General features: G+C 42.1%; 1 protein-coding gene across 1 annotated transcript in view; it reads left to right on the top strand.

Annotated features, from left to right (window-relative positions):
• Positions 1-10742, top strand: part of LOC120046835 (heparan sulfate glucosamine 3-O-sulfotransferase 3B1-like) — a 49546-nt gene extending 38804 nt beyond the window's left edge. The window contains exon 2 of the mRNA XM_038992382.1: positions 6689-10742. Within this exon, the coding sequence (XP_038848310.1) occupies positions 6689-7307 (619 nt within the window). The 3' untranslated portion in view covers positions 7308-10742. The remainder of the gene's footprint in view (positions 1-6688) is intronic.
• The last annotated feature ends 2030 nt before the right edge of the window (positions 10743-12772 follow it).

Below are 12772 nucleotides of genomic sequence, written 5' to 3'. Positions count from 1 at the left end.
GTCAGGGTTCCATAGCCACAGGCAGAACAGTTGAAACTGGAGCAGCAGGACGGCCAGGTGGACTGGGGACAGCAAGGAGTCATCAGGCCAGGTAGTCCTGAGGCATGGTCCTAGGGCTCAGGTCCTCCGAGAGAGAGAAAGAAAGAAAGAATTAGAGAGAGAATATTCAAGCCGGCAAGTACATGAATATGTTTTACAATTATACATCTGATTATTTCACATGGACTGAATGTGGGAAGCTAAAAAGACTAGCTAGCTTGCTATGTTTTTAGCCAGGCTAAAGCCAGCTAGCCAGGCTGCCAGCTAGCTACTACTAGCAAGGGAAAGCAATTATTCCTTGCTTTCGCCAAATGAAAAGACATACCAAGAAAACGTTGCCCCCTTGTGAAAGGGAGTGGGACTGGTGGGGATATCATGTTAACAAAAAGTGTCCAATGCTCCAAAAATCCTGTTCCGCACACAAACACACATGTAGATCAACTGAGTGAAGCAGTTGATGCAACAGCCAGTGAAAGTGCAGGGCGCCAAATTCAAACAACAGAAATCTCATAATTAAAATTCCTCAAACATACATGTGTCTTATATCATTTTAAAGGTAATCTTGTTGTTAATCCCACCAAAGTGTCCGATTTCAAATATGCTTTTCAGCGAAAGCACTACAAACGATTATGTTAGGTCACCACCAAACCACAATAAGCACAGCCATTTTTCCAGCGAAATATAGCAGTCACAAAAAGCAGAAATAGAGATAAAATGAATCACTAACCTTTGATTATCTTCATCAGATGACACTCATAGGACTTCATGTTACACAATACATGCATGTTTTGTTTGATAAAGTTCATATTTATATAAAAAAATCAGAGTTTACATTGGCGCGTTACATTCACTAGTTCCAAAATCATCAAGTGATTTTGCATAGCCACATCGTTTCAACAGAAATACTCATCATAAATGTAGATGACAATACAAGTTATACACATGGAATTATAGATATACCTCTCCTTAATGCAACCGCTGTGTCAGATTTCAAAACAACTTTACGGAAAAAGCAACCCATGCAATAATCTGAGACGGCGCTCAGAAATATTATAAAATTAGCCGCTATTTTGGAGTCAACAGAAACCAGAAAATACATGATAAATGTTTCCTTACCTTTGGTGATCAGAATGCAGTCCTAGGAATCCCAGGTCCACAATAAATGCTTTTTTGTTCGATAATATCCGTTATTTATGTCCAATTAGCTTTGGTTAGCGTGTTTGGTAAACAATTCCAAAGTCACAAAGCGCGTCCACTATAACGTGACGAAATGTCCAAAAGTTCCGTAACAGTCAGTAGAAACATGTCAAACGATGTACTGAATCAATCTTTAGAATGTTGTTAATTAACTACCGCTTCTCTCTCCCGGATCCGGGATCCTCCTCATCAAAATTGCTGACTAGCATAGCCTAGCCTAACGCGACAGGAATATCATATAATATCATTTTCATGAAATCACAAGTCCAATACAGCAAATGAAAGATAAACATCTTGTGAATCCAGCCATCGTTTCCGATTTTTAAAATGTTTTACAGCGAAAACACAATATGTATTTCTATTAGCTAACCACAATAGCAAAAGACTCATATTTTCCCAATTTTTCTACCGCATAGGTAGCTATCACAAAACCGACCAAATAGAGATATAATTAGTCACTAACCAAGAAACAACTTCATCAGATGACAGTCTTATAACATGTTATACAATAAATGTATGTTTTGTTCGAAAATGTGCATATTTGAGGTATAAATCATAGTTTTACATTGCAGCTACCATCAAAAATATCACCAAAGCAGCCAGAATAATTACAGAGAGCAACGTGAAATACCTAAATACTCATCATAAAACATTTATGAAAAATACATGGTGTACAGCAAATGAAAGATAAACATCTTGTGAATCCAGCCAATATTTCTGATTTTTTTAAGTGTTTTACAGCGAAAACACAATATAGCATTATATTAGCTTACCACAATAGCCAAACACACAACCGCATTTATTCACCGCATAGATAGCATTCGCAAAAACCAGCAAAAGATATAAAATTAATCACTAACCTTGACCAACTTCATCAGATGACAGTCTTATAACATCAGGTTATACAATACACTTATGTTTTGTTCGAAAATGTGCATATTTAGAGCTGCAAACCGTGGTTATACAATGTGAATATGTAGCATCGATTCACCAGAATGTCCGGAGCTAGTTTGGACACTCACCTAATCTGACCAAAGAACTCATCATAAACTTTACAAAAAAATACATGTTGGACAGCAAATGAAAGATACACTGGTTCTTAATGCAACCGCCGTGTTAGATTTTTAAAAATAGCTTTACCATAACAAACAGCTTACATTATAGCGAGACAGCGCCCGCCAAAACGCGGATAATAGGACTCAACATTTTCCACAGAAATACGAAATAACATCATAAATTGTTCTTACTTTTGCTGACCTTCCATCAGAATCTTGTACAAGGAGTCCTTGGTCAAGAATAAATCGTTGTTTGGTTTTAGAATGTCCTTCTCTCCTGTCGAATTCGCTCCACAAGGCTAGCCAATGTTGATGACGTTCCCAATTTCTCTCGACGCAGAGAACGGAAAACTCCAAAAGTCCCATTAAACGTTGAATAAACTGATGAAACTCGGTTGAAAAAACCTACTTTATGATGTTTTTCTAATATGTATCAAATAAAAACAAAGCCGGAGATTATTAGCCGTGTATACCGAACGCTTATCATAAGACAATATGGAGGTGCTTCCTGCGCCTAGGTAGAGAAAGGAAATTCTGGCCACGTCATTCCAAGAGCTCTTGTTCGACCTCAGATCAAGCTAGACACCCTATTCCACCTTCCACTGCCTGTTGACATCTAGTGGAAGGCGTATGCAGTGGATGCATATCCATAAATATAAGGCAATTCAATAGGCAGGCCCTGGAACAGAGCATCGTTTTCAGATTTTTCACTTCCTATCTGGAAGTTTGCTGCTAAATGATTTCTGTTTTACTCACAGATATAATTCAAACAGTTTTAGAAACTTGAGAGTGTTTTCTATCCAATAGTAATAATAATATGCATATTGTACGATCTAGAATAGAGTACGAGGCAGTTTAATTTGGGCACGATTTTTTCCAAAGTGGAAACAGCGCCCCCATATTGACAAGAAGTTAACATACATCTTGAATAACGTTCCAACCGGAGAATTAGATTGACTTCAGATGAGCGGTGGAACGGAGGTCCTCCTCATGTGAAAGCGCATGGTGAAAGCATGGTCAGCTCGTGGCAGTGGTGACTAATTCCTGTCTCCTTCGGCTCCCCTTCACATTAGAGTCATCAGACAAAGTTCTATTGACTGTTGACATCTAGTGGAAGCCGTAGGAAGTGAAAACTCATCAATATCTCGCTGTAATTTCAATGAGAGCTTGGTTGAAAATCTGCCACCTCAGAAATAATCCAAACAGGAAGTGGAACTTCTCAGGTTTTTGCCTGCCATATGAGTTATGTTATATTCACAGACATAATTCAAACAGTTTTAGAAACTTCAGAGTGTTTTCTATCCAATACGAATAATAATATGCATATATTAGCAACTGGAACTGAGGAGCAGGCAGTTTACTATGGGCACCTCTGTGCACCTTTCATCCAAGCTACTCAGAACTGCCCCTGCAGCCATAAGAAGTTAACAGCAGCCCGGGTGTGTAAACACTCAGAGTGTGATTACACAGTTCAGGGCCTTTTATAATGCTGTGTAACTCTGCCCCTGCACAACAACACAGTCTGATACTCAGGTGACAATAGGCTAACAGGAACCCTTATCTCTGTCAGTGTATGCACCCTGACAGCCTGCCTGCATGGGTTATCTGATTTCAATTCAAAGGGATCCAATGGCATGGGAAACGTGTTTACATTGCCAATGCAAATGAAAAAAAAAAAAACTATGACAAAAACCAACAACAACCAGACATGAACAGTAAATAGGGGGAGGGGGGAAAAATAAACAGATAATTATGGGTTGTATTTCCATTGGTGTTCTGACTCACTTGTTGACCTTTTCTTGCAGCAGAAAAATTTGCTGCTGTTACTGCACACTGCTGCACTTGATCGGTGTTCAAACAAGATAATATCATGCTTCTATTGTGCATTTATGCGTATGTGTCCTGCAGGATTGTATCAAGGCTGTGTGTCCTGCAGGGTTGTATCAAGGCTGTGTGTCCTGCAGGGTTGTATAAAGGCTGTATGTCCTGCAGAGTTGTAATCAAGGCTGTGTGTCCTGCAGGGTCATATCAAGGCTGTGTGTCCTGCAGGGTTGTATAAAGGCTGTATGTCCTGCAGAGTTGTAATCAAGGCTGTGTGTCCTGCAGGGTCATATCAAGGCTGTGTGTCCTGCAAGGTTGTATCAAGGCTGTGTTTCCTGCAGTGTTGTATAAAGGCTGTATGTCCTGCAGGGTTGTAATCAAGGCTGTGTGTCCTGCAGGGTTGTATAAAGGCTGTGTGTCCTGCAGGGTTGTATCAAGGCTGTGTGTCCTGCAGGGTTGTAAACAAGGCTGTGTGTCCTGCAGGGTCATATCAAGGCTGTGTGTCCTGCAGGTTTGTATCAAGGTTGTGTGTCCTGCAGGGTCATATCAAGGCTGTGTGTCCTGCAGGGTCATATCAAGGCTGTGTGTCCTGCAGGGTTGTAATCAAGGCTGTGTCCTGCAGGGTTGTATATAGGATGTGTGTCCTGAAGGGTTGTAATCAAGGCTGTGTGTCCTGCAGGGTTGTATAAAGGTTGTGTGTCCTGCAGGGTTGTATAAAGGCTGTGTGTCCTGCAGGGTTGTATCAAGGCTGTGTGTCCTGCAGGGTTGTATCAAGGCTGTGTTTCCTGCAGGGTTGTATAAAGGCTGTGTGTCCTGCAGGGTTGTATAAAGGCTGTGTGTCCTGCAGGGTTGTATCAAGGCTGTGTGTCCTGCAGTGTTGTATCAAGGCTGTGTGTCCTGCAGGGTCATATCAAGGCTGTGTGTCCTGCAGGGTTGTATCAAGGCTGTGTGTCCTGCATGGTCATATCAAGGCTGTGTGTCCTGCATGGTCATATCAAGGCTGTGTGTCCTGCAGAGTTGTATAAAGGCTGTGTGTCCTGCAGGGTTGTATCAAGGCTGTGTGTCCTGCAGGGTCATATCAAGGCTGTGTGTCCTGCATGGTCGTATCAAGGCTGTGTGTCCTGCAGGGTCATATCAAGGCTGTGTGTCCTGCAGGGTTGTACCAAGGCTGTGTGTCCTGCAGGGATGTATCAAGGCTGTGTGTCCTGCAGGGTTGTATAAAGGCTGTGTGTCCTGCAGGGTTGTAATCAAGGCTGTGTGTCCTGCAGGGTCATATCAAGGCTGTGTGTCCTGCAGGGTTGTATCACGGCTGTGTGTCCTGCAGGGTTGTATAAAGGCTGTATGTCCTGCAGGGTTGTAATCAAGGCTGTGTGTCCTGCAGGGTTGTATCAAGGCTGTGTGTCCTGCAGGGTCATAGCAAGGCTGTGTGTCCTGCAGGGTTGTAATCAAGGCTGTGTGTCCTGCAGGGTTGTATAAAGGCTGTGTGTCCTGCAGGGTTGTATCAAGGCTGTGTGTCCTGCAGGGTTGTATCAAGGCTGTGTGTGTGTGTGTGTGTGTGTGTGTGTGTGTGTGTGTGTGTGTGTGTGTGTGTGTGTGTGTTTGTGCATGTGTGTGTTTGTGTTAATGAGCATGTATAAGCATGTGTACTAGTTCCTGTAATCTCCGGTTTATAGCAGGATCACCTCACCTCCAGCTAGCGGGTATCAGAAACACATGTGATCACATGTAGAAATCAGAGACATACAGGGTTTTCTGCCAGAGGCTCCAGGGGTTCTCCACCAGTGAGGAAAATGGGATCCGTAACCCGGTGTCCATCAAAGCCCCTCTTATCGCCTCACCATAATCCACTCTCTATGATTGGCTACCATTTCTGAAACATGAAACCGCAGTGGAGAGCACATTCACTTTTCATTCAAAATGTGGTGTTCTTATAGGTTTTACTTCATAGGTTTTACATGTCTATCTCACTCCCCCTATAACAGCTACCCTGGCTGGCCCGGGCCCTGATAGAAACATTGGCTGGTCTGAAACAAGTCAAATCTCCTTTCAGACAGCTCCAGGGCTTGTTGTTGAAGCAGCACTCCACTATGGGCATGCCACAGAGGGCTCTAGCTGAGTCAGTGAAAGGCAGATTAAGCTTTGCTGCCTATTAATGGTTTGAAGAGGCAGGGTGGATTTCGACCTAGCCCAGCCTCAGTGGACCATTAGGGTAGTTGGCACAGCCAGACAGATAGATAGACAGAGGGATGAGACCGGGCACTTCTCTGTTTGCTATTGCTCAGGTAAGAAGTGGCCTTCTCTGACTGACTGGCTCATTGATTGTAGAACACTGGTCTCCATCTGGTTGATGACTATATGCAAGATTATTCTCTCTCTCTCTCTCTCTCTCTCTCTCTCTCTCTCTCTCTCTCTCTCTCTCTCTCTCTCTCTCTCTCTCTCTCTCTCTCTCTCTCACTCTCACTCTCACTCTCACTCTCACTCACTCTCACTCTGATTGGTTTAAAAATGTAATATTTCATAGTTGTAATAGTCATGAGTCATAGATTTTTTTTTAACCCTGTCCTCCTTCTCTTCAGGGAGCTGATGCCCAAGACCCTGGAGGGCCAGATCACCATGGAGAAGACCCCCAGCTACTTTGTGACCAGAGAGGCCCCAGCCCGGATCTCCGTCATGTCCCGGGACACCAAGCTGATCGTGGTGGTGAGGGACCCCATAACCAGGGCCATCTCTGACTACACACAGACGCTGTCCAAGAACCCAGACATTCCCACCTTCGAGAGCCTGACCTTCAAAAACAGGACAACGGGGCTCATCGACACATCCTGGAGCGCCATCCAGATCGGTATCTATGCCAAGCACCTGGACAACTGGCTGCAGTACTTCCCCATGGACCAGATTCTGTTCGTGAGCGGGGAGCGTCTGATCAGCGACCCGGCCGGAGAGCTGGGACGGGTGCAGGACTTCCTGGGACTCAAGAGGATCATCACAGACAAACACTTCTACTTCAACCAGACCAAGGGCTTCCCCTGCCTCAAGAAGGCTGAGGGCAGCAGCAAGCCCCACTGCCTGGGCAAAACCAAAGGGCGGACCCACCCCAACATCCACCCAGAGGTGGTGCAGAGGCTACGGGACTTCTACAGGCCTTTCAACATGAAGTTCTACCAGATGACGGGACATAACTTTGGTTGGGATTGATGGATGTGAATTTGGGAGAACACATTGTTTATTTTATTCTCTGTAATTCAATGAATGGCAAATAAGACATGGGAGATGTTGCTATATATATATATACAAATATATATATATATGTATGTATATATATATGTATGTATATATGTATATGCATATATATGTACATGTGTGTGTGTAAAATGTACAGAAATCTATTTTATAATAATTTATTTTTTATTTCTAAGCAATTAATTCACTAAGCTGCCTAACCATATATGTACATGCATAATATCTGGCCCACACTTTGATTTATATTTTTTACATTCACCTTTTATGTTTTTTTCTTTACTCCTCACTTAATGGTCCCTCATGTCAACAGTATATTTTAAGTAAGAATAGAGGGATATTGATTAAGGCCCCGTTTTATGGGTATAGAGTGTTGACTGAACAGTAATACATACTCCATTCATGTGCATTCTGATTTAAACATTCATAATCAATAGCCATCATCAAACCCTTCCTCAATAGCCATCATCAGACCCTTCATCAATAGCCATCATCAAACCCTTCCTCAATAGCCATCATCAAACCCTTCCTCAATAGTCATCATCAAACCCTTCCTCAATAGCCATCATCAAACCCTTCCTCAATAGCCATCATCAAACCCTTCCTCAATAGCCATCATCAGACCCTTCATCAATAGCCATCATCAAACCCTTCCTCAATAGCCATCATCAAACCCTTCCTCAATAGTCATCATCAAACCCTTCCTCAATAGCCATCATCAAACCCTTCCTCAATAGCCATCATCAAACCCTTCCTCAATAGCCATCATCAAACCCTTCCTCAATAGCCATCATCAGACCCTTCATCAATAGCCATCATCAAACCCTTCCTCAATAGCCATCATCAAACCCTTCCTCAATAGTCATCATCAAACCCTTCCTCAATAGCCATCATCAAACCCTTCCTCAATAGCCATCATCAAACCCTTCCTCAATAGCCATCATCAAACCCTTCCTCAATAGCCATCATCAAACCCTTCCTCAATAGCCATCATCAAACCCTTCCTCAATAGTCATCATCAAACCCTTCCTCAATAGTCAACATCAAACCCTTCCTCAATAGTCATCATCAAACCCTTCCTCAATAGTCATCATCAAACCCTTCCTCAATAGCCTTCATCAGACCCGTCCTCAAAAGCCATCATCAGACCCGTCCTCAAAAGCCATCATCAGATCCTTCCTCAATAACCATCATCAGACCCGTCCTCAAAAGCCATCATCAGACCCGTCCTCAATAGCCATCATCAGACCTGTCCTCAATAGCCATCATCAGACCCTTCCTCAATAGCCATCATCAGACCCTTCCTCAATAGCCATCATCAGACCCTTCCTCAAAAGCCATCATCAGACCCTTCCTCAAAAGCCATCATCAGACCCTCCCCCCACATTACTCCTTATCTACTCTTATCGGTTTCTGTTCCATCCATTCAAACACTGTGTTTCATTGAAATTAGGTCATTTCAGTTATTACCGGTTACCCCCATCCACAACCCATTATCCTACCATCCCAATGGCCTAACCAGCTGATCTCCTGCCCTGTCATTGGCCTAACCAGCTAATCTCATGTCCCTTTCACTTAATAACAGGTGGATCAATAGGCCTAACTGCTGCTCATTGTGTCAGCCATGCTTAAAGTGTGGCCTTCCTCTTCTAGTTCTCCTATAGCCTGTTCTAATGAATGGCCCATCCACGAAAGGTCTAAATCCTATTTCTGACCGCATCACATTGATATGGCTCCATGTTGACATGATGCTAATGGAATAACGTAAATGAGGCCCATTGATTCAGGTCTCCTCTCCGCTATACTCTTGCTCCCATTATAAGACACTGTTGGCTCAGAGCCAGGGTTCAAAGGTCATACACAATCAAATTTGTTCTGAGTGACATTTGATTTGTTGAAGAGACTGAGAGGGGAGGACACACTGGATCAGGGGAGGACTGTAGTATAGTCCTTGAATGCATCCCAAATGGCACACTACCCTATATAGTGCACTAATTTAGACCAGAGCCTTGTGACCCCTGGTCAAAAGTAGTGAAATATAAAGGGAATAGGGTGCCATTTGGGACACCCATTGTCTTCATGGTGCAGTGAGAATGCTTGGCATGAGTTGAGGTAGGATGTCTGATACAGATGATATGAAAACTTTCTTCATATGAGAAACAGTCTATTTATGCTGGCCCACACTCTCGCAGGTAGGGGCTACTTCAAAGCCATCCTATCCTCTTTGGATTGTAAGACTGCTGAATATGCACCCTAGTCCCTACAGTGTGACCAGGGCCCATAGGGAATAGGAGACCATTTGGGTGGTAAGCCTAAAACGTCTGAGTGTGGAGGGACCAAGAGTGAATATGCACATCCTTTCCCCTACATACTACACATCAAATTCCCTCCAATCAAATGCAAAGTTGAAAGTGTCTGTCACTGACTATTGGCCATTGAGAAGTATATAAAAAAAGAAGTGACATTATGGTACTTTTTTCAAGTTTTAAGAAAATGTTGCGCCTCTAAACCACCCAGTCTAATTCAAATACCCAACCTCCATCTCAATTCAACAGTGTGGAAGCAGTTCTGAAGGTTGATGTTTATCTCCAACCAGTGGATGGTATTAGTGGAGACGAGGGCTTGTCCCAGCATTTTACTGCTCCCTTATTCACATAGTGGCTTTTACCAACAAGCAATGTACACCTGTTTTCAATTATCATGCCTATATGGACAACGCCTCAACCTGCCCTTCTCTCCTTATAGTGCAATGTTTGTTGAAAGCATTTAAAATGGCCTTTGTATAGAGCAGGAAATTCTGAATCTGAGTAATGTCAATCTTTCTCCCTGTAACGGTTGGAGTAAAGGAGACTGGGGCAGTTGCCCTCTGTTACATTTACAGTCCCTCTAATGCATTGGAATTATGGTGTTATTCATGTTACTAAGAGAGTAGAGTTGCATCCCAAATGGCACTCTATTCCTTATTTAGTGCACTACTTTTGACCAAGGCCTACAGGGCTCTGGTCAAAAGTAGTGCACTTTATAGGAAATAGGATCGGTCCGAAATGAAACGCTATCTCAAAAGCTTGCACTAATGGTCACGACCCATGCTGCCTCATCCGTTCTGGTTGAGTTTTATTCAACCCTTTTACAGATCTACAAAATATAATGCTAGTGTTGTTTGTCTTTCCCACCCCGTCTGCATATAAAATGGTTAATATTTAGAGGTTTAGCAGATTCTGTATGTTTAAAAATGAAAAAGAACATGTACATCAAGTATTTTGTGGTATCATGTACATCAAATGAATTTTACACAGTGAAAGAGCAAATTGGAAGAAATGTTTTAAATAATGAAATGCTAAACATTCATACGATTTCTTTGTATGAAGAAATAAAGTATATATTTTACCAAAACTTTGTCTAACTTTATAAGATCGTCTTTTGAATGTAAATGTGAAAATATGAAAAGAATATGAAATGTAGAATATGGAATCTTTGCACATCAAAAGAACATAATAAAGTAATGATCTGTCGTTCTCTCCACATGAAATGCACAAAGTGCTAGTTTAGCTGTCTAGCAATTCCAATAAGTAAGATAGTAAATCGTTGTTTACACATTTAGTTACTCTCAGACAGTAAATAGTTGTTCTTTTTGCACTCAGACAGTAAATAGTTGTTCCTAGTGCTCTCAGACAGTAAATAGTTGTTCCTAGTGCACTCAGACAGTAAATAGTTGTTCCTAGTGCACTCAGACAGTAAATACCCTTTTCATAGCGCACTCAGACAGTAACTAGTTGTTCATAGTGCTCTCAGACAGTAAATAGTTGTTCATAGCGCACTCAGACAGTAACTAGGTGTTCATAGTGCTCTCAGACAGTAACTAGGTGTTCATAGTGCTCTCAGACAGTAAATAGTTGTTCATAGTGCTCTCAGACAGTAACTAGTTGTTCATAGTGCTCTCAGACAGTAACTAGTTGTTCATAGTGCTCTCAGACAGTAAATAGTTGTTCCTAGTGCACCCAGACAGTAACTAGTTGTTCCTAGTGCACTCAGACAGTAACTAGTTGTTCCTAGTGCACCCAGACAGTAACTAGTTGTGCATAGTGCTCTCAGACAGTAACTAGTTGTTCATAGTGCTCTCAGACAGTAAATAGTTGTTCCTAGTGCACCCAGACAGTAACTAGTTGTTCCTAGTGCACCCAGACAGTAACTAGTTGTGCATAGTGCTCTCAGACAGTAACTAGTTGTTCATAGTGCTCTCAGACAGTAAATAGTTTTTCATAGTGCTCTCAGACAGTAATTAGTTGTTCATAGTGCTCTCAGACAGTAAATAGTTGTTCCTAGTGCACCCAGACAGTAACTAGTTGTTCATAGTGCTCTCAGACAGTAAATAGTTGTTCCTAGTGCACCCAGACAGTAAATAGTTGTTCCTAGTGCACTAAGACAGTAACTAGTTGTTCATAGTGCTCTCAGAAGGTAAATAGTTGTTCATAGTGCTCTCAGACAGTAACTAGTTGTTCACAGTGCTCTCAGACAGTAACTAGTTGTTCCTAGTGCACTCAGACAGTAACTAGTTGTTCATATTGCTCTCAGACAGTAACTAGTTGTTCATAATGCTCTCAGACAGTAACTAGTTGTTCATAGTGCTCTCAGACAGTAAATTCTTGTTCCTAGTTCACTCAGACAGTAACTAGTTGTTCATAGTGCACTAAGACATTAACTAGTTGTTCATAGTGCTCTCAGACAGTAAATAGTTGTTCATAGTGCTCTCAGACAGTAAATAGTTGTTCATAGTGCTCTCAGACAGTAAATAGTTGTTCATATATGCTCTCAGACAGTAACTAGTTGTTCCTAGTGCACCCAGACAGTAACTAGTTGTTCCCAGTGCACTCAGACAGTAAATAGTTGTTCCTAGTGCACTCAGACAGTAACTAGTTGTTCATAGTGCTCTCAGACAGTAAATAGTTGTTCATAGTGCTCTCAGACAGTACATAGTTGTTCATAGTGCTCTCAGACAGTAACTAGTTGTTCATAGTGCTCTCAGACAGTAATTCGTTGTTCATAGTGCTCTCAGACAGTAACTAGTTGTTCACAGTGCTCTCAGACAGTAACTAGTTGTTCATAGTGCTCTCAGACAGTAACTAGTTGTTCATAGTGCTCTCAGACAGTAATTAGTTGTTCATAGTGCTCTCAGACAGTAACTAGTTGTTCATAGTGCTCTCAGACAGTAACTAGTTGTTCATAGTGCTCTCAGACAGTAATTCGTTGTTCATAGTGCTCTCAGACAGTAACTAGTTGTTCATAGTGCTCTCAAACAGTAACTAGTTGTTCATAGTGCTCTCAGACAGTAACTAGTTGTTCATAGTGCTCTCAGACAGTAAATAGTTGTTCCTAGTGCACCCAGACAGTAACTAGTTGTTCCTAGTGCACTCAGACAGTAACTA

The sequence above is a fragment of the Salvelinus namaycush genome, chromosome 4 (genome assembly GCF_016432855.1).
Source record: "Salvelinus namaycush isolate Seneca chromosome 4, SaNama_1.0, whole genome shotgun sequence".
Taxonomy (NCBI): domain Eukaryota; kingdom Metazoa; phylum Chordata; class Actinopteri; order Salmoniformes; family Salmonidae; genus Salvelinus; species Salvelinus namaycush.
The sequence above is the reverse complement of the archived record's forward strand: the minus strand, read 5'-3'. Positions and strand labels throughout refer to the sequence as shown.